We start from the raw sequence: 24,000 nt of genomic DNA, 5'->3' as shown, positions 1-24,000 counted from the left end.
TTAAATTTTTTTTTTTTTAACTTGACCACAGCAGTTTGTTTTGACCTTAACTTAACTTAAGGCATTTCAAAATGAGTTGAAAATAAAAAGAAAATTTTAAAGATAACTTATCTAAAAAAAAATCTTAAAGAAAAAAAATTTCTAAGTTCAAAAAACTAAAATTTGAAAAAAAATAAAATATTTATATTATATTTTAAAAAAATACTATACTATGCCAAATGCTTTGTAAATTATTATAAATATATTAAATACATAACTTATGTTTACTTATTACTTCATTAAATAAAGTAACAAATTAATTCTAAAGGTTGTTTACAATAAATCCATTTTATTTAAATTATCAAAGAATTTTACTTAATTACTAATAATTATACTTATATAAATATGTATTTAGTGATAAATCTTATCAAACTTTTTCTATGATTACTTTTATAAACACTTTTAATAGCAAAAAACTTTAGGGCGAAAACAAATGTTACATAGCAACTCAAATTTTATAGTGTAATAAAAAGTACTGATTATATAAGCATTAAAAAAACACTGATTCTATAAGCATTAAAAAAAGTATTATGTTAAAGTTTTCATAGAATAATTTTAAAAGAGTTTTAAAAGCTAAAATACTTGTTTAAAATTTATAAAAAACATCGGACAAAAAATAAAACAATAACTGAAATATAAATTTAAATTAATAGTTAATTGCAACGTTTTATTATAAATAATAAAAAACAGGCTGCCTAATTCAAAAAAATTTAGTGCTTAGGCTTCTATTGGCTGAAAAAAATGGCGTATTTTATTTATGTAACTGTGTGTTCAACTACATTTTCTGTTTTGTATAAAAAATAAAAAGTTTACAAATTGAAGTTTTAATTTAATAATAATTTTGGAACAACTATTATAAAATGAATGCACACATTGGCTGATTTTGAATGCACACATTGGCTGAAAATGAATGCACGCATTGTCCTTTTTTACCAGACAACGGCTGGACAATGTATGAATTATTTTATTTAGAAATCTTATTTAGATATTTAGAATTTAAATAATTCATTTTGCCATTTTTAATGTAATTATTTTATTTAGAGTTTATATAAATTGTTTTTTTGTTTTGTTTTTTTCAATTATTTTAATTTAGAACTTAAAATGTTTTTTTTTTTATGTTTTTAATTATTTGAATAAAAGGTTTGTTTTGCCATTTATTTTTTTAAATTAATTTATTTAGATTTTATTAAAAGCATTCTTTTTGCTGTTTTTATTTTAATTTAAATAGCAAGTAAAGATGAATTTTATTTGAAATCATACACGCTACCCTTAAAATGACCATCTGGCCAGCGCTTTTAAATTTTAAACAAAGAAGACTGATATATATTAGATATGCATACAATTAAATACAACAAACTAAATTAGTTGTATGTAATAATGTATATGATTAGATTTGAATGAAAATTTAAAAATCTACTTATATATATATATGGATATATTTATTATTTGGTTGTTAAAGAGTGATCATCTCAAATCAGATCATAAGTAAAACAATATCGAGGCAAAACAGTAAAGTCCTGACACACCGACATGAACTATTTTGTCAGAGTAGCATAAGAAGATAAAACCATGGCGCAAATTACGTGATCACGAATTGTGAAATCTGGAAGTGTTTTTGGTATTCAAATTCTATGTTAATTAAGAACAATGACTTTACTACTGCAAAATTGATAACAAAACTTACATATTTTAGTTTATTGTTAGTTTCAACACCAGTTAATTTAATCATTAAAAATAAATTAAAAAATTGTAATATAAAAAAAAAAAAAAGGTCCTAAAAATATGCCGGTAATTTTAAAATCAACTAATAAAAAATTATATCTAAGCTATATGCGCATTGTTTGAAATACTAAAACCTGATTTTTGTTAGAGGGAAACTTAAAGAGTTATTTAAAAATTTAAATATTTTAAATAAGAAGTCAGGTGATAATAAGAATAAAGAAAAATATTTTTTAAAATATGCTATTAGAGTTTTTCAACTATAAGTGGTTTAAATTCTTTTTTATATGTTATTAAACTCTTTTTTTAATTTTATATAAATATTTGCGTAATAACTTGCATTTAATTGACGTTTTATATTTGTTATATTTGATTTATCAAAATATATTGAATAAGATTTAAATAAGATATAAAAGAAGTTGCAATTTCTTTTATTTAAAATATTTGATCACCACTAAATTCCTTTAGACTGTTGTGATTTGCGGTTGTTTTATTTTGTTACGTTGTACTGTATATTTTTTCTAGTTTTTTTTTATTATTTATTGAATAAAAACTAATGAGTTTAGTTATAAAAAGTTTACTGTTTAAAAAAATTTTTAAAAGACGAGAAACATTTTCAAATATCGCAATTAATATTTCATATTTTGAATTATGTAAAAGTTTCTTTAAATATCTAATTTAAATAATAAAGTTAGAGATAATTATTATTAAGCTGTCCCAGATATTTATATGTAAATTTTCAAAAAACTTAAAACTTGTTCGTATCATAATATTGATTACATCATTGTTAATATTATACTATCACTATGATCGGTTGAAATTTGGATGGTTTTAAATTGAATTTTCTCAAAGACAACTTAACTAATTGTAATGATTTTTTTTTATAATGATACCTACATAATTTTTGTTTAAATAAAAATAAATATAGCCTCAACTTTACGACGTGCAAGTAATTTAATTTTTTGTATAGTTCCCTCCATCATCTCCACATTTTTACTTTACGCCACTTTTTTTTTAGCATTAATCAATAAATTTTGGAAATTTTTAACACTATTTTCACATTTGTCTTTTTTCCTCAATATTCTCTTCACAATTGCCCAGTAAGATTTGATAACTCGCTGCTTAGGACAGTTGGTAGATTGGCATCCTTTGGAACAAAATTGACTCTTTTTTTCTTATATCACTGAATTACTTTTTTTGGAATAGTGGATCGATGCCAGATCTGGCCAAAATAAGATTGATTATTTGTGCTTTTTAATTAGAGGAAGAAGTCGTTTATTTTTGCTTTTTAACTAGAGGAAGAAGTCGTTTTTTCAAGCATTCACTCACATATAGATCTGGCGTCAAAGATTGATATTTTATAAAAGAAGAACCTCAACTGCAAATTGCCCCATACAAGGAACCTGAAAGTGATTTTCTTACTCAAATGTACTTAAATTTGTCAGAAGCTTTATAACCTTTCGACTGATAATAGTATTGATTACCTGGAAGCATTGCGTGATCTTTTTTACAGTAAGTTTCATCGTCTTCTAAAATGCATAAATTTTTTTTTCGTAATTAATTTATGCAAATTTTTAGCTCATCCAATTGTCATGATTTCTCCATCAAGCGACCTTTTTGGTATTTTTTTCTTGGGATGTTCTTTCAGATTTTCTTTTTTGAATACTCTTTGAACGAAAACTTTATTGCATTTAAACTTCGTTGCTAAATCTTGTTGTGAGTCCGATTTTGATGAATTGTGTCGACTATTGATTTTGCCATATTTTTGGAAATAAATCTTGATTTTCCACCACTTACCGATTTTATTTTAAAGTTTTGTTTTCCTTATAACATTTTATAATAATTCCAATAGTTAATTTTAGAACATGCTTTTGAAATCTTGGAATATAAGAACGATGGATTTTCTGTGTAAAATTTTTCAATTTTCTGACTCTTTACTCAACATTGCAAAAACTAATGAGGAGTAAACAAAACTACACTCACACACAGGAAAACTAATTATGTTAATTATGTTAATTATAAATCGTTATAAAAATAATCATAATTGATTAAGTATTTTTTGAGAGAACTCGAAATTTAAAATTTAAAATCGTCCAAATTTCAACCGATGATACTTAATGTATTATACTTATAGTTATAACATAATGGATATTTTCAATGTTTGTGTTTTATTAATGGCTTTTTTAGTTTTTTTGTTGTTGAAGATACAGTTATGACTACAGCTGAAGGTTTAGTTACAAGGTATACCTCAATCTGTTAATAACTATTGCCTGTTATGTCTTTTGCACAATTGATGTAAATGAATTAGTAATGATAAATCTAAGTATATATATATATATATATATATATATATATATATATATATATATATATATATATATATATATATATATATATATATATATATATATATATATATATATATATATATATATATATATATGATATATATATATATATATATATATATATATATATATATATATATATATATATATATATATATATACATATATATACAACCCTCGGAATTAAGAAAAATGAGGTCGGCAATAATTTGTTGACCTCAATCTTTGTTGGCAGCAGGTTGGCAAACAAAATTTGATACAAAGGTTTTACCATAAGACATAGAAACGAAGTCAGCAATTTTTTGCTGACCTCAAACACTTTTAGGTTGGCAGTTAGGTCGACATTGCCGAATGCCGACCCTAAATCCAAGGATTGTGTATATATATATATATATATATATATATATATATATATATATATATATATATATATATATATATAAATGTTTATATATATACACATTTATATTTATGTACACATGTATATATGTGTATATATATATATACATAAATATGCATATATATGTATATATATATACAAATAATTTTAAATTATATATATATACTTATTTACATATATATATATATATATATATATATATATATATATATATATATATATATATATATATATATGTATGTATGTATACATATACAAATAATTTTAAATGTATTCCACAAAATACTTTTAAAATTATTTGTATAGAAGAGGGTTCAATTTTCTTAAATGAACAGGGCAATAATAAATTAGCAGAAAATCACTTATGAAACCTTTTTTGTTTTAATTGTTTCATCAATTAAGACTCATCAGAAACTTTCTGACAAGTCTTAATTGATGAAACACAGTGTCAATTAAAAATGGTTTGATAAGTGAGTATATATATGTGTATATATATATATATGTGTATATATATATATATATATATATATATATATATATATATATATATATATATGTAGATATAAATATATAAATATTTATATATATATATATATATATATATATACTTTGTTGCATTTGGGAGTACGGAGGGAAAAAAATGATTCTTATGCCAACAAATACGTCACTTTTAATTGCTTTTAATTACTTTTGACTTTCGTCCAACATTTGCGTGTTGTCAGAAAGTAAAAACCATTAATTTAATTACAAATTAATTGTTTTTTAAAAAAACCGCAAAAACGCAAGTTTAATTGACCAGAATGTATTTAAAAACATTCCGAATATTTTTAACAATATAAACAATGTTTTTATTTTTACTTTTTTTAATAAAATGTTTTTATCTTTATTTTTTTAATAAAATGTTTTTATTTTTATTTTTTTTACTGTAAATCATGCGCGGAGTGTTGCTACATCAACTATCTTATAGCCTGACTCGCAACAAAGTGCTGCTACATCGACTAAAAAATAGCCTGACTCGCAACGGAGTACTGCTATATCGACTGACAAATAGCCTGACTCGCAAAGGAGTGCTGCTACATCTACTATCTTTTAGCCTGACTCGCAAGGGAGTGCTGCTACATCGACTGAGGGTTTGGTTGGGGCAGGTAGTCTATCAATTAATAAAAAAAAAATTCCAGTCTTGCATTTTAATTTTTACTTTTTGTCAACAAAATACAGAAAAACTTTCTGACAACCAGTTAAGAGATCTCTCTCTCTCTCTCTCTCTCTCTCTCTCTCTATATATATATATATATATATATATATATATATATATATATATATATATATATTATATATATATATATATAAATATATATATATATATATATATAAATATATATATATATATATATATATATATATATATATATATATACACACAGTATCGGACAAAACGAGTGCAACCAAATAATGCTAATTTAGTTTCTTTATATAAAAGTGCTGCATTTTTTCAATTTAGAGAAATAACTATGTAACTGTTTAGAGACAAAGTTCTTCAAGTTTTATTCATTACAAAGTTCATTATTTGTACACGAAAATTAATAAATTAATCGAAAGTATTAAAAAAAGTTGATTTCCTTCTGAACAAAACAAGTGCAACTCGACAAAATGTTGACCAAGCTGTATTTCGCTATCAACATTTCGTGGCGAATCCTTTGTTGTTGATCACAGCCTTGCATCTTTGAGGCATAGATTCGATCAGGTGATCAATGAAACTTTGTGGAATTGCTGCCCAGGCCTTTTGGATTTGTTCAAACAGTTGATCCTTATTACGAACACCTTCACGATTAATTCTTCAGTTGACGATCTCCCACAGGTTCTCGATAGGGCTGAGATCCGGAGATTGAGGCGGCCAATCCATCACCAATAGGTGGTTGTCTTGAAACCACTGCTTGACTACTTTTACAGTGTGTTTCGGATCGTTGTCTTGCTGAAAGACCCATTTTATTTGCATATTCCATTCAGCATGAGGTAACATAACATCTTTCAGGATATTTTTATACATGAAACGGTCCATTATTCCATCGTTTCGATGTATTGGACCTAGACCGTTAGCAGAAAAACACCCCCAGACCATTACATTGCCTCCACCATGCTTCATGGTCTTATGGCAATAACGTAAATCGAGGCGTTTTCCGGCTGGACGACATACACGGCAAATGCCATCGCTCCCAATGATGTTGAACTTCGATTCATCACTGAACAGGACAGTTCGCCATTTCTGCACATTCCAGTCAATATGAGATGTAGTATACAGGAGTCTTTTCTTCTGGTTTATTAGTGAAATCAGCGGTTTCTTTGCAGGGCGTCGAGAAAACAATCCGGCTTCAACAGCACGTCGTCTGATTGTTCGGTCCGATACAGGCAGCTCTAATTGCTTTTGTATCTTGACTGATGATATCCAGGGATCCTTCTTGACGGATTTGACGATCATAGAATCCTCTCTAGAAGTGGTGGAGCGCGGTCTTCCACCTTTGTTATCTGCTGCCAACTTCCCTGTAGAACGATATTTGGAATATAGTCTTGATACGGTCCATTTTTTCACGCGATATTTATCACAAATACTTTTTTGTGACATTCCACTTATGTAATCGCCAATAATTTTCTTTCTTAGTTCCAATCCAAGACTATCGGGAGCCATTTTCGCACTTGAAGTCATAAAAATAACAAAAATAAATAATCACGCTTCTTAAGGCTTACTGTGTTACATTTACCTTGTGATGATACAATAACGTTCTGTGGGACACAACGCCTTTGGATTGGACTGTATTGATGTAATGAAACACTTGTTGTATTTCACTTCTTGTATTGATGTTCTTCGATAAAAAAACTTCGATAAACTGTCTTGATAATACTGACTGATTGACTTCCATATACTGACTGAATTACATGTCGATTTACATGTCTCTTATATAGTAAAATGAGCCTGTGTCAACCTGTTCTGGAAGATTCTAGATGCTTCTTTTCGATGCTTCTGGAAGCTTCTGGATGCGTCTGGATGCTTCTGAATGTTTCTGGATGTTTCTGGATGCTTCCAGATGCTTCTTCTGGAAACTTCTGGAAGCTTCTGCATGCTTCTGGAAACTTCTGGATACTTCTTTTAATTATTAAAAAACTTCCGTAATGTTGACACGGACCAGACTTAAGAAAATGAAACAAACCAAAAAAGTTGCACTTGTTTTGTCCGCTGCAAAATGGCACTAGTCAACGAAATTCTGCCTGTGTGCTGTCACCTGTCAGCTGATTGCTCATGTCATGGAATGCTATGACTCCAGACTCCTGAACTGTTTGCTGTGGTAGTATAGTTTGTTTTGTTTTTAAGACATGTAAAATTAGGAACACTTTTTAGCATTGTTCGATGTTGGTTGCAAATGTTTTGTCCAATACTGTATATATATATATATAATATATATATATATATATATATATATATATATATATATATATATATATATATATATATATATATATATATATATATATATATATATATATATATATTGTTGTTTTGATTATGTGATAATAATCAACTTTTTTTTGATTTGCAAGTGATCAATATAAAGTGAAATAATCACAAAATAGATCAATAAATAAAAAAATAAAGTATTTATATATTCATATATATATATATATATATATATATATATATATATATATATATATATATATATATATATATTTTGGTGGGTGATAAAACACCAAAGTCAATAAAAAAAATACCATAATAGTTTTTCTGGTTCCTTTTGATATGTGTATTAAAAAAATGTAATTTTTTTTTTATGGGTACCCCTATGGTTGGTCCCAGCAGTCCGAAAATTAGAAAATTTATTATTTTTGTAAATAATAAGGGGGGCATGGTCACTTACAAATAATTTAAAGATATCTTAAGGGTTATTTTTGTAGCCTGATATATCTTTTTTTAGATTATGTTTTGTTTTATTGCAAAAAATGATGGAAATGGTCAGCCCTACCCATTTAAATACAAGATGTTTATATTTGGGAGGTAGGGGGGGGAGGGTTAAGTTAAAAAAATCAGTAATTTTTAAAATTTTTATCTTAGTGTAAATAAAAATAATGTCAACAGGCAATAGTTTTGGAAAAATATCTCATCGTGAAACTTGTCTTGTTGGAAAAAGAATTGGAACAATAGCTAATACACAATAGCCAACTAAAAAAACTGCATTGCAGTATTACCATTACAGAGATCTTATACTAAGGGCTGATTTTCCAAACATTTCCTCAGTTAGTATAGCTTCATGCCCTCTTGGTGATTTCTTTACTGCACAATGTGCTGAAATAGGCAGTTGTCTCCAAAATTGTTGTTTATGAGGTGAAGAAAATATGGCAAAAAGCAGGAATTCCTTCTATTGATACTGACAAGCATATCAGGTTTTTATAAAATTAAAATAACTTTAATATTTAGTTTAATCCAATTTCAAATTTATGTTATATAAGTAACAATTATAAAGTCATACAATTTTATATATTTATAATAAATTACATTAATTTTAATGCATTCTTCTACATTTGTTTTAGAGACAAGATTGTTGACTTGGAAAAGAAGAGAAAAGATTTAAACAAACACAGGAACCGTTTAAGTACAAATTTAGTTTTAAAAAGAGAACAGTTTTCAAGAATGCTAGAGGAGGTATTTGATGTAAGTCAAAAGATATGTGAAGGTATTATTATGAAAGATAAAACTAAAGATATAAAAACTAGAACAGAAGATGCAGATTTTCTTAACAACCAGAAAGAAGCGCGTGTTCAGAAAATGTTAGGTAACGATAAAATTTCACAAAAGTTTGTAAAAGACAAAACAAAAAGAGAAGTGAAAATAAAAAATCAAAGAACAAAAGAGTCCGTAAGAAAACAGAAAGAGTTAGTTAATGAGAAATATGAAAACACAACAAAAATTTTGAATACTTTAGATGATAACCAAGATGAAGAGTATCTACAGCCATCTAGAAAAATTAGAAAATCTAATGTTGTTCCTCTTATTATTCCAATAAATATAGGAAAAGCTTTAGCTCCAACAGCATCACGATATGGAATAAGTTTGACTGCACTGAGTGCAACTCTTGCTTCTCTTATAAATAATAGTTCTGGAACGACAGATGATTTTTCTATTTCTAAACGAAGTATTTTGAGGTAGAAAAAATTAAGTATAAGAAAAACTGCCTGTAATATTAATGACAACTTTATTACATTGGCAAAGGGTAAGAGTCTTACTGTGCATTTTGAGGGTAAGAGTCTTACTTTCATTTTAACATAATTTTGAAAAATTATGTTAAAATGAAAGAACTTGGTAAAGAAAAAGTTGAAAGAGTAGCTGTACTAATCAGTTCACCAGATCTCTCAGAATCCCAACTTTTGGGTATTTTAATTGTGAAAGATGGCACTGCTGAGTCTCCTGGGAAAGTAATCAAAAAAACTTTACAAGACTGAGAGCTATTTGACTATGTTGATTGTCTGTCCTTTGACACCACAGTTACAAATACTGGTTGGTTAAAAGGAGTCTGTACTCTAATTGAGCAGTGGAGAGTAAAAGCTTTAATTTGGATGGCTTGTCGTCATCACGTTTATGAATTACATATAAAGGTAAATATTGAAAAAATCATACAATATTTTTATATTTATTTATATATTTAACTATGAATATTTCTTGATGAATTAAATGCTTTATTAATAAAATTTATTTAAATGATTTGAAATAAATATATATTAGGACTTTTCAAATGTTCTTACTGGTGGTAAAACAAGTGGACCAAAGACTTATTTGATAGGCTGAGGGGTAATTGGAAATCGATTCTTGAGAAGAAGATAAATAAATAAACCTAAATAATAAGATAATAGTAATAATAAGATAAATAAATAAACCTAAAGAGATTTGACTCAGAAAAAAAAATTGTATCTTTTGTGGAAAAGCAGGTTGGTTTATTTGTCTTATTTAGATTAATGTGTTTAATTATAAGTTCTAATAATAAAGTTTTTTTTAATTTAGGCTTCTGAATCATTAACATTCCTTCAAATTTGCCTAGATAATGATATATTTCTAAGACATGACTACCAGTATTTTAAACAATTAGCAGTTCATGCCAGGTTAATGTCAGAGGGAGTTTATTATTTAAGATATGATCTTCTTCAGCCACAATTCATTAACTTATGTCCTAACATAATATCATTGCAAGAGGGAAAGTTTATTAATGAAATTGCTTCATTTACAGCACTATTTTATGCTCCATGGTTTATTAAAGCTCCTATCCCTGCCATAGCACCTTCTTTAAATCTAAAAGCTATTAATGAAATGATACAATATTCTGAATTCAGTTTTAAACCAGCAGAAGCAGTACTGAAATCACTTAAAAAGCACAATTGGTATTTAAATGAAAGATTTGTGGTTATGTGTCTTGCTGATAAATGTTTATCTGTAGATCAGCTACAAAAATTAGCTCTTAAATTAGCTCAAACACCAAAGCCCACCAGTTATAAGATGGGGAAACTAAATTCCAAAATTTTTACTGACAATGAAAAAAAAAAAAAAAAAATATTGAAGATTTTATTGGTCCTGAAAGCTGGTTTTTATTTGATTTATTAAAAATGACATTACATGAGACAGAATGGCTTAAAATCAGTTCATCAAACTGGGAAAAATTTTTGGGTTATATTAGATTTAAAAATTATGTCACTGGTCTTCTTGTTGTAAATGATAGTGCAGAACGTGCTATTAAACTTGGTCTAGACTTCATTTAAACTTTCAGAAAAGATAGCCAAGCTAATTTATTAGTTGTTGCAGATCATCGTCTAAAATTTCAGACAACAGAAAAAAAATCTTGGTTGAAAACTTGAAAATAATCTTTCTTTAAAAAATAAATGCAAATGTAAAAATATTTTTTATTTAAAATACGTAGGAAAAAATATATACGCCCCCCCCCCACCTCCCAAATATAAACATCATGTATTTAAATGGGTAGGGCTGATCATTTCCATCATCTTTTGCAATAAAACAAAACATAATCTAAAAATAGATATATCAGGCTACAAAAATAACCCTTGAGATATCTTTAAAATATTTGTAAGTGACCATGCCCCCTTTATTATTTACAAAAATAATAAATTTTCTAATTTTCGGACTGCTGGGACCGACCATAGGGGTACCCATAAAAAAAAAAAAAATTACATTTTTTTAATACACATATCAAAAGGAACCAGAAAAATTATTATGGTATTTTTTTTATTGACTTTGGTGTTTTATGCCCCACCCTAATATATATATATATATATATATATATATATATATATATATATATATATATATATATATATATATATATATATATATATATATATATTTGTGTATATATATATATATATATATATATATATATACATATATATATATAAGTATATATATATATATAAGTATATATATATATATATATATATATATATATATATATATATATATATATATAAGTATATATATATATATATATATATATATATATATATATATATATATATATATATATATATATAAGTATATATATATAAGTGTATATATATACAAGTATATATATATATATATATATATATATATATATATATATATATATATATATATATATATATATATACTATATATATATATACATACTATATATTGTATATATATATTTATATTTTAAAAATATATAAATACAAATATATATGTATTTATATATAAAAAAGTAGTATCTTATATATGTATGTATATATATATATATATATATATTCATGTATATATATATATATATATATATTCTGTACATACATACATACATCAACATATATATATATATATATATATATATATATATATACATGTTGATGTATGTACAGTGGGTGGCCATTGAATTAGGGCCATCACGTTTTTTTGTTATATTGTCAGTATTAATTCACCTTTCAAACGTGAAATTCACAATTTTTCATAATTATTTACGACATTATTACAAATTATTGTTTAAGCAAAACTATTTTGTTGCTAGCAACACTGTATTTTGCATGTTTTGACAAGTAAAACTGTGAAATTGTGTTCAGTTACTATTTGTAGAGTGCCGAAGCTTTTTGTGTGTGTGTTAAGGATCTTTCTTCAAACGTTATTTTTAACCAACTATTTTTAAAATTTTAATTTTTTAAGTGTTTTATTAAGTGAAAGACTTCTTTGAAAGTAGTTATTCCAAAAATATACATTATTTCAACTTTTTTAATTTTCTTTTACATATTTTTGTAGTGTGTTTATTTGTCTTTTAAATTGTTTAAAGTTTCTGACAATGGCTAAAAAAAAATGTGAATGTTTGTAGAAAAAGTGAAATATTGTCACTTTTTAGCAACACTAACTATTCTAAATGAGAAATTTCATGAAGAATTGGCTTTTCTAGGCAGACTGTGCAAAGAGCAGCATCAAAAATAAAAAATGGCGAAAACCCTATATCCTCACTTTGTAAAAACAGTAAAGGAAAACGCCTTACAACGCCTAGGTCTGAGAGAATTATCAGGAATATTTGCTTGGAGAATAGAAAGAAACCCAGAAAAATAATCACAACATTAATTAAAGATGCTGGAATTGATATTAGTGATCGCACAGTCAGGAGACACTTAGACGCTTGTCAATTATGGTGTGGTCCGTTATATGTGGTAAGGGTACGGGAAGGCTTTACATAGTCCAAGGGACAATGAGGCAGGACCAATTCAAAGAAGTTTTGGAGCAAAAGGTCATTCCTCAAGTCTCGCAATGATTTCCATATGGCAAATTTATATTTATGCAAGATTCTGCCCCATGCCATATGGCAATATCCATTAAAAAGTTTCTTGGAGAGAAAAAAATTCCAACGCTGGATTGGCCAGGAAGTTCCCCGGATCTTAATCTTATAGAAAACCTGTGGGAGCTATTAAAACGGGAGGTTTCTTCAAAAGAATTGGTGACAAATAAAACCCAGCTTATTGAAAAACTAATTAAAGGTTGGCATCGAAAGCCTCACATAAAAGAATTGGCACAGAAATGCATTGACAGCATGCCACAGAGAGTAGAAGCTGTTATAGCAGCAAAGGGTGGATTTACAAAATATTGATAACATTACAATTTTTAAATATAAAAAAAAAAATTTGTTTGTTTTTAATAATAAACAACTATTCTTTAAATTTTTTATTATATTTTACCGTAAACCTTTATCTTTTTTTACATTATGGATAAAATTTCACAAAAATGTGTAGAAAACTCAATGGCCCTATTTCAATGGCCACCCACTGTATGTATGTATGTATGTATGTATGTATGTATGTATGTATGTATGTATGTATGTATGTATGTATGTATGTATGTATGTATGTATGTATGTATGTACGTATGTATGTATGTATGTACTGAAGCCCCTGTGTGTCTATTGCTGCATTTATGTATGTATGTATACATATATTTATATATATATATATATATATATATATATATATATATATATATATATATATATATATATATATGTATGTATGTATATATATGTATATATGTATGTATATATATATATATCTATATATATATATATATATATATATAAATATATATATATATATATATATATATATACACACATATATATATATACACACACATATATAAATGCAGCAATAGACGCACATAGATGTCATAAAAAAACAAAAGTTGCAGAGGCTTCAGTACATACATCGACTGACAAATAGCCTGACTCGCAACAGAGTGCTGCTACATCGACTGAGATTTTGGGATGGGAATAGATTGAGAATAGTATATATATATATATATATATATATATATATATATATATATTATATATATATATATATATATATATATATATATATATATATATATATATATATATATATATTTATATATATATATATATGTGTGTGTGTGTGTGTTTCATATACACACATGTATTTAATACAAGTGTATTAATTGCATATGTTTTTGTAATATGGAATTATATACAAAATCATTATGATACATTATATTAATAAGTATTGCGATATTACGATATTATAATTACATTTATATTACATACTTTTTTATCAGAGGGACTGTCGAGGAATTATGGGAGATTGCAGTATCAAAGATCGGAACTGTTCTACAAAAGCAATGCGTATGTAGTATATTTAAATATTGTTCATTTAAATAAAGCAAAGTTAAAATTTTTCTTTTTTAAATAAAAGATTTTAAAATGAGCATATCATCAAGTGATGAATTATAAATGAATATTTCAAAAGAATGACAATAATTCCAAAGTGCATCCATTTAAAAAACTCATGCACTAAATGAACAATAGATCATTAGATTGCAAAATAAAAGTGATATCAGTGACATAGGGTTTATTGAGCGTTTTTAATACAGAGTATTTATTTTAAACTTATATTTATGTTAATAAATTTTGACTGTAAATGTTTCCAAAGAACGTTGTTGCTTTTAAATACCAAATCAAAAGATAAATTGTATAAGACATTACAAGTTTAGTTAGTATACAACATTCAAAATATCAATCAAAAATTTTACTGCTTCCAAAAAAACAAGAGACATAAAAATAATTAACCAATACACCAGCTTAGCATTAGACTGTAAAAATGTTAAAAAAGGTTGAATTATAAATTATCTGATGAACGTTTAGAACTATGGGCTAATTTGAATTTTCCATCAATAAACAAATTGTCAGTGGCAAGTATAATAAAAAAAATTGATTAAAAAGAAATATAAATAACTAAATAGAAATCAAAAAACCAAGTACTTATAGTTTTGATAGTTTATTAGATGTAATGAAAGAAGATGGACTGTGGTTGCAGTTTGAAGATAAAAATCTTTACTTAAAGCAATAAGTGACAGCTGTTAGAGTGAAATATACTACAATAAAGCCTAATGATTCTAAATAAATGTATCCCTCAAAAAAATTAAAATTAGAAACATTCGATCAATGCCATCGACTTCAATTCTGAATGAATACAGAGAGGAACACGAAAGTAATGAGTTAGTAATGAGTCAGTAAGTGATTAGTAAGTAACCTTCAATAAATATTAATAAATTAAAAATTAAACAGAGGACAGTCTAGACTATTAAATTCATTAGTCGAGCCAAGCTCAGTACACGTAAGGCTGCCACAGTGTGTCAACAACTTCAAATGGCTGATGTCAATCTTCTTGTGCCAACTCAACCAGCAATCCATGTAGCAGTTACCAGAAAAGACAAAGTAACTAAAGGTCAAGAATTGGTTTTTGCATTTTGATAGGAAAAAGATAGGTGGGGTGGAACATCAAGTAGTTGTGATAAAGAACAATAAAAGAGAGTTTATGCTAAAGCCAATGGTATTGAAGAACGGAAAGTTAGAGACAATTTTTGAAAGACTTCAAGAACTTTTGAATGAATAAGATCTACAGGGATTTAGAAAAATGATTGTGACAGACACTACAAATGTTAACACTGTGAGATTAATGATACGTTTTAAAAGTAAAAGATGGTTGTCAGCACCATATATTGGATCAAAAGTTATGTCTACATGATTTTTTTTAAAGTAATATCAATTCACTTGATCTGTCATATTATTTTGTTGATACAATATGTAGTAGATATACCTATATTACCACGTCCCTGGTAGTACCGTGTTCAATTTGTTTCTCCGCACAGCGGCCTTATTCGTCAACGTTCATGTTTTGGAGTTAAAGATTTGAGAGAGGGTTATAACCATAGTTAAGTAGCCCCCTCCTCTGTAGTGGCCTTCTTGGCCTTGGGGAGGTGGAAAAAAAAAATTTAATATCGAACTTTGAACTGAAATGGAGAGATAAGATACCATTTTTAATGCACCTTATTAATGTAGTAAAATTTTTGGCTTAGTATTGAGTAATTTAATGACATAAAAAATTAATTTTATGCCAACACTCAAAATTTTTGTAATTATTTGTCATTGTAATTAATTTTTTTGTAAATTGTAATTAATTTTTTTTTAAATCTTAGTTCAAGTGGCCTTGTTCGTCCTCCTCAAGGATGAACAAGGCCATTACAGGGATAAACAAGTTAAGTGTAATACTACCAGGAGCGTGAAATTGGAATACAGATTATTAATTAGTCAAGATAGATAGAAGGTTAATTTAAAAGTTTACCAAAAATTAGCCAAGATAAATGGAACTCCCAAGCAATTTATTTACTACTTTTTTACATGCTAATTCCTTTAGACAGACAACCACTTGAGATGGTAGTTAAGGTTAATACTGGAAAATGGGTAGATATCTGGTTTTCAAACTAAATTTTTAACCCTAAAAATGGTAAAGGAGGAAGCCATCAAAGATCGTCCAAAGGCTATCAATACATTCACAAAGATTTAATGTGATATTTCTTTGCCTATAATACGCAAAGATTCAACATTTGTGCTAAACAAGCAGAAAATGTTTTAGAGGGTATCAAAAGTCTTTGCAAATCTGAAGAAACTTTGTTTTTGAAATATTTAATAACAAATAACTATTAAAGCAAATGCAAACCTATTTAGTTAATGTAGCTTTATCAATATAATTTTTTAAACATTTTGATGTTTTGTTAATTTTATCAATATTGCTTAATTTATATGATATATATCTTTATTACTTATTTGAATATAACTTATTATTCTATAACAAAGCGGAAAATATTTTACTTCAAATTACCAGTAAAGAATCTCTAGGTGTATTTCTTATATGAATAACAGCTTTTAGCTCGTCTTTCTAGTGAGAAGTGTGTGGGTTTATTTCTAGAAACATGATAATCAAAACATTTGAACAATAGTATTTGAACATACAAAAGTGGTGATAACTGAGATTAAATACAATGAAGAGTATATCTAGAAGATAGCCCTACTTGGTCTCACCATTTTAGAAGTGTGATGAAAAATGGGCAACATGATTCAGCAATATAAAATCACAAATGGAATAGTAAAAGTTGACTTTGTATTATATGCACTATATAAGTATATGCGCATTTGCTCTCATAGTAACCAAAATAACCAACTACTAACTTTGAAAACTGCAAAAACCTGTGAAAAACTGAATAATTTATTCACTTATCAAGTTTTTAACAATTAGATGATGCTGCCTACAAACATTTTTAACACTCAACTCAACATTTTTGCCAATTTGATAGGTTTTTATCCCAAACCAGGGCATGCTGTTTGTTCAAAATTATGTCATCATAGTGGTACCTGGTTTTGCATCACTTCATCTTCATCACTTTACTTTTTTAAAGTTTACAAATCAAAACTTTTTTATTTTATGTTTGCTTGTTTTCTTGTTGTTGCTTTGATTTATGAACATGCTTCAATTTATGAATAAACAAACACAAATTCATAAATTTTTTCACTAAATTGGCCTTCCCGAGTTCTAAAGGGTTACTACATTTGTGGAGGTTGCTTTTTTAATAAAAAAAGTCTGAAAATTATAGTAATATTTTTGTACTAAGAATGCAAGACAGGTATCAGACTGTTGGTATTTAGGGCTCAATAATTTTATTGAGTATGTTTTTGTAATATTTACCAAATAAAATCAGTCAACAAACATTTTTAGAGGCACTTGAGAGCTGGATCGTTATATCAGCACACACAATAACTGTTTAAAAAGATATGGTTCTTACCCACACAGCTCATGCAGTCAATACATTGATAGAAACAAATTAATTAAATTTAATGATTTGGATAGACAAAGAATTAGTAAGCTCCAAATAAAATCTATAAGTATACTAAAGCAAGTAATAGATAACATTTAGGGAAATGTTCTACCCAAAGTTTTTCGAAAATTTTGTTAAATGCAAAAATACGCACAAAAATGCATAAGAATGATATGTATTATTTGTTTAAAAACATGTTTAAAAACGTGTTTTAAAACTTGCTTCAATGTCATTTTAGTCGAGGTTTGCATTTTAGATTGGAAAGTTTATAGGATTTATAATATCTATATTATTTAATCTATATATATCTATTTTATTTCAGTTTGTAATAATTTTTTTATGTTATTAGAATTAGTAAATAAATTTTCAGTTGTGTTTGTTGCTGTATGTTTAAGTTAGTTGCTATTCTTTTAACTTTATGATTCAAAAGTTTTTAAATTAATTTTGAAATTATTAAATTAAATTTTACTGAAATTTTAAAAGTTACTTTAAATAATTTTGCTTGAATAATTTCAATTTGTAACAATTGTTTTAGTCAAATCTTGAAGATTCGTCAATGATGCTAAAAATAAAAGAACTTCTTGTTTGGTTTAGTCATACTCTTTATGTAAGTTGTTTCAAACCATTGCTTTTTTATTTAAGTAGTTTCAAAGCATTGTTTTTAGCAGGAAGTTTTAAAATATGTGTGTAAGGATTGCTTTTATTTGTTACATAAAGCATAAAAGTATGTTTTACTTAAACTTGTGTTTTAGAGCTATGGCTTCAGTGTAAATGCTTTGTATGATGTTTTACTACAAATGAGGTTAGCACAAATGTTATTTAATACTAAAATAAAATATGACTTCAGCTTTTTAATTCAATTCAAAATTGAATGTAAGTAATATTTGAAGTATTATAGAGAGAGAGCCAGCGAGAGAGAGAATAAGAGAGAGCGAGAGAGAGAATAAAAAGAGTTGTAGTTTACTTAATTGTGAAATCCTGAGTACTTTATTGTGTACTTATTACTTGACATAAGTCACTAAACAACATTATTGAATTTTAAATATAAAATGTAATAATGAAATTGACACTTTGAACAAAAAACTTGATTTTACATGAAGAATTCATCAGTTTTAAAACTTTGTATTCAATTTAAAAATAAAAGTTTTTGCATCTATGAAAATGTATTATTGTTCTTTTAATACATAATTAGTGTTACATGCGTGTTTTATGACAAGTGCATATAAATCATAACACATGTAACACAAAGTTTCTCTTGCAACACAACTCTCTCAATACTCTGAACATTAAATTTTATTTCAAACCAGCTGCAAACACTTGCACAATGACCAGCTAAGTAATTTTCAAACCAGCTGCATGCACTTGCACAATAAACTTTATAGTTGGATAAGGCTAATTTTGCATTTCTGAAAGATAAGAAAGTACATAATGAGATAAGAGCCTCTAGTCCAAAAATACAGCAAGTATTCTTAAGACAGCTTTTATAGAATGAACGATCTTGAATTTAGTTAGGACACTAGGAGCCTTATCTGGCACGTGCTCCAGGCTCTTACTCTAAAAGTTAAATTTCTCATTGGATTCTTAACATCCCTGTAAAAAAAAAGTGTTTTAAAACTTTTCTGTCAACTTATTTTATAAAATTGTTATATATAAATTATATTATGCATATTACACTAATAATATCTTCCATATGCTTACCTTGACTTTTCACTCTAGTTTTTTCTCAATCAATGATGCTTTATCAATAAATACTACATTTAAATCAATATTTGGCATTATATTATATTAAGGAGGCCCTAATTGCAAAGTAGCTTGCAAATCTAATAGAAACGCATTAGTTAAGCTAGCCCTAATACTCGATGAAACATCAGTCTTAAAAAATTCAATGCATGTCTTTTAGCTTAAACAAGTTGTAAATTCCTAACATCATTTGATGTTAGGGATTTACAAATTGTTTAAGCCTTTAAGATGTCTATGGTGATATATATATATATATATATACATACATACATACATACATACATATATGAAATTCATATTCTAAGAGATGAAAACTCTAATTTGCGTGAACAAATAGAGTATCTTCAAAAAGCAAACTTATTCATGATGCAAAAGTAGCAGCACTAGAGAAACAGAGGGCCACAGATGTCAGCATTATTTCATCACATTTTTTAGAACCTGACACTAGCACCAGCAATCCAACAAACTCCAGCTGGGCCTCAGTTGTTTCTGGAAAAGGCAAAGTAACTAGATCAAACGCTCAATTAGAATTTGATGCAAATGCATGTGAATTTCAGGAAAAGGAAAAAAAATATATTATTTTTGGCACTGAGACATTGTCTTCTCTAGTCGCTGCTGGCCATATTGAACATGACGAAGCGCTGATAGCATCACTCTTGAACAAACTAAATGTTGAATGTAAACATGTCGCTATTAGATGCTTCAGCCCTTTTGTTTTGCCATCGGTAGAGTCACACACGTTGATGGAGTTTGGGACTCAACTCTTGGAAAAAAGATGTGATCCTAGACACATTAAAACAGAATTACAACTTAAATCAGTCCACAACAGAATCAATAACAATATAAAAATGATTATTATTAATAACATTAACACAACAAAACATCTTAATAACTTTAGTTGTTTTTATACAAATGCGACCTCGTTGAACTCAGAGAAACTTGCGGAGCTGCAAAGCCTTATTCAAACTTCAAAAGCACTACCTAGTCTTGTCTTCATAACAGAAACATGATTTAATCAAAACTCTATCTCTAATCTCACTAGTTATATTACATATAAGCATAATCGCAAAATTAATTCTCATGATGGAGTCTGCATCTTTATATCTGATACACTAATAAGTCATGAAGTAGCACATCGTCAACTTAACAATACTGAACAAAACAAGTTTGGTGTTCAATTAATCTTGGAACTGAAAAATTTTTAGTTGGTTGTATATACCGTCTACCTTTCAGCAATGACATTGTAAACAACCAAATTAAAGCCTCTATAAATTTTGCATTGAATTTAGTAGAAAAAAAACAGTACTCCGTCTTCTAAAAACAGGAGATTTTAACCTTGACTGTACCACATGGTCTAACAACACTGCAACCACCACAAACCCGCTAGATGAAGAATTTATTGAGACATTTGATTTAAATCATTTAACGCAGCATGTCAGTTTTAATACTTTTTAATTGAACTCTATTTTAAGCCCATCTAACACTCTAGATCTTATTTAACTGAGTCTACTCAACGCATATTTCCTCTTGAAAGACATTCTCAACTTGGCTACACCAAAATAGGATGAGCTCATTTAATTCTAACATGGAATTTCGCTGTAGAATCTTCAAACCTTCCTAGAAATACGTTTTCTTCATATCGAAAAGATTTTTCGATAAAATGGTAACTTCGATAAACTAAATAAGTATTTCAAAGATGTCAACCGGGTTAATTGTTTTAGAAAATTAAATATTAATGAATGCTATGAAGCATTCCAATCTATCTATATTGAGGGATGTAGTCTTCAAATACCAGCAATTAAATCGCATTATTCTGTTTTTTACACAAACCTTGGATCACAAAAGAAGTAATCTCTGCAATAAAAGATAAAAATAAACTTTATTATAAAAGCAAAGACCAAAACTGGAGTCTGGACACTACAAAATACAACAATAGCTGCAAAAAAGTAAAACACACTCTTATTCATTCTATTGCTCAATATGAATAATCTATATCAGATAAAGCCAAAACAAATGCGAAACCTATATATAAATACATAAACATGAAACTTACAGTTAAAAATCAAATAAGATCTATGAAAGAGTCAAATGGAAACATTACAACAGATCGAAGTCATATAGCTACAATCCTTAACAAATTCTTTTCATCTGATTTTACTCCTTTAAGTTTAAGTCAATCACTGCCAGCATTCAAGAAACACACATTTTCTGTGATTGATGAGACGTTGGTCTTGATTAGACTTAATGAGAACTACATACAATCAATACTCTCAAAATTTAACATGCATAAGCCTGCAGGTGTAGATGGCATTCACCCACATGTTCTCAACAAATGTTCTTCATCTCTGAATGTGCCAATTACTTATATATTTATAAAATCTATTTCTAAAGGTCAAGTCCCAGCCGCGTGGCTGGAAGCTGACATTACACCGCTTCACAAAAAATGATTCAAACTTGATGCATCGAACTACAGACCCATTTCTTTAACTTCTGTTTGCTGCAAAATCCTAGAGTGTTTTTTAAAAGATTGTTTAACTGAGTATCTATGTGCTAATAATCTTTTATCTCTAAATCAGCATGGGTTTGTGCAAAATAAATCATGCATTTCAAATTTATTGGAAACTGTCGATCAGATCTTATACTCAATGGCAAGAGGCTACAATGTAGATGCTTTATATCTAGATTATCAAAAAGCATTTGACACACCTCATGATCTTATGTTTCACAAATTTTTTGGTTATGGTATCTCTTATATGCTTCTTAATTGGATAAATTATTTTCTTTCTAACAGAACACAATGAGTTGTCATGGGTTCCGCTACTTCATATTGGTTACCAGTCACCAGTGGTGTCCCACAAGGATCTGTTCTAGGACTTCTTCTATTCATTTTATACATTAATGACATTACAGACCTTATTAGCAATCCAATGAAGTTATATGCTGACGATAGCAAAGTTATTTTCACCAACTTGACACCTGAGAGCTCAGCTTTGTTCCAGAAGGATATAAATCACATCACGTCTTGGACTCTAACTTGACGCTTACGTCTTAACTACAAAAAGTGCCTTATTGTACGTTTTAACAAAAGTAAAAATCCTAATCACCAGTACTATATTTTGACTCAGCAAGGGATACAGCTTCTTGATTCCTCTTACAGCGAAAGAGATCTTGGCATTTGCTTTTCACACAATCTCAAATGGGACACTCACATTGAAGTAATATCATCTAAAGCTAACTCTGTTCTCAGTCAACTAAAGAAATCTTTTATCTATAAAAACACTCATGTTTGGAAGAGACTATACACATTCCTTGTCAGACCTCACCTAGAGTATGCTGCTCCTGTATGGAATTCTCTTTCTGCATGCCACATCAAAAAACTTGAAAAAGTCCAAAACTGCACCACCAAAGCAGTTCTGTTTCTAAGAATGCTATCCTCAACAACAACATGCAAGCTATTTCTACTAAGCTTAATTTCTTTCCTAACAGAGTAGTCAATCGATGGAATTTACTCCCACTAACTGCAATTTACTCTCATAACCTAAATGAATTTAAACGTTGTATCGACAAACACTCTATCCAGCACTTTTTTTACAATATATTACCAAATTGCTGCTACTGCTCATTGTCTACCGACAAATAGCTAAAGGGTTGCTACCCCTTTCAAGCAAGATTAAAAATATCTCATTTACTTTGTGTTACTAGTTTAATTCTTATTTTAATATTTTCTTGCGGCAGCTTATCATTGTTATTAATATATATACATATATATATATATATATATATATATATATATATATATATATATATATATATATATATATATAAATTATGTTAGTGTATTCTACAAACAGAGTGCTCAATGTTCTAAAAGAACAGAGCAATAATAAATTAAATTAATATAATTTATATATATATATATATATATATATATATATATATATATATATATATATATATATATATATATATATATACATTTGATATATTCTTTTTTTTCTTTCAGAGATCGGTATAATGAGATGCTTACAAAA

The 24,000-nt window shown here is 27.4% G+C and overlaps 1 protein-coding gene across 1 annotated transcript in view; it reads left to right on the top strand.

Annotated features, from left to right (window-relative positions):
* LOC101238395 (exocyst complex component 6B) overlaps positions 1–24,000 on the top strand; it is a 95,937-nt gene that overhangs the window by 48,741 nt on the left and 23,196 nt on the right. The window contains exons 14-18 of the mRNA XM_065793545.1: positions 3,946–3,999; positions 14,636–14,702; positions 18,765–18,836; positions 18,982–19,031; positions 23,973–24,000. The exon at positions 23,973–24,000 is cut by the window's right edge and continues 20 nt beyond it. Coding sequence (XP_065649617.1) covers positions 3,946–3,999; positions 14,636–14,702; positions 18,765–18,836; positions 18,982–19,031; positions 23,973–24,000 — 271 coding nt within the window. The remainder of the gene's footprint in view (positions 1–3,945; positions 4,000–14,635; positions 14,703–18,764; positions 18,837–18,981; positions 19,032–23,972) is intronic.

This window comes from Hydra vulgaris, chromosome 03, assembly GCF_038396675.1.
Source record: "Hydra vulgaris chromosome 03, alternate assembly HydraT2T_AEP".
Classification (NCBI taxonomy): domain Eukaryota; kingdom Metazoa; phylum Cnidaria; class Hydrozoa; order Anthoathecata; family Hydridae; genus Hydra; species Hydra vulgaris.
Note: the sequence above shows the minus strand (reverse complement) of the source record. Positions and strands in the feature narration are given on the sequence as shown.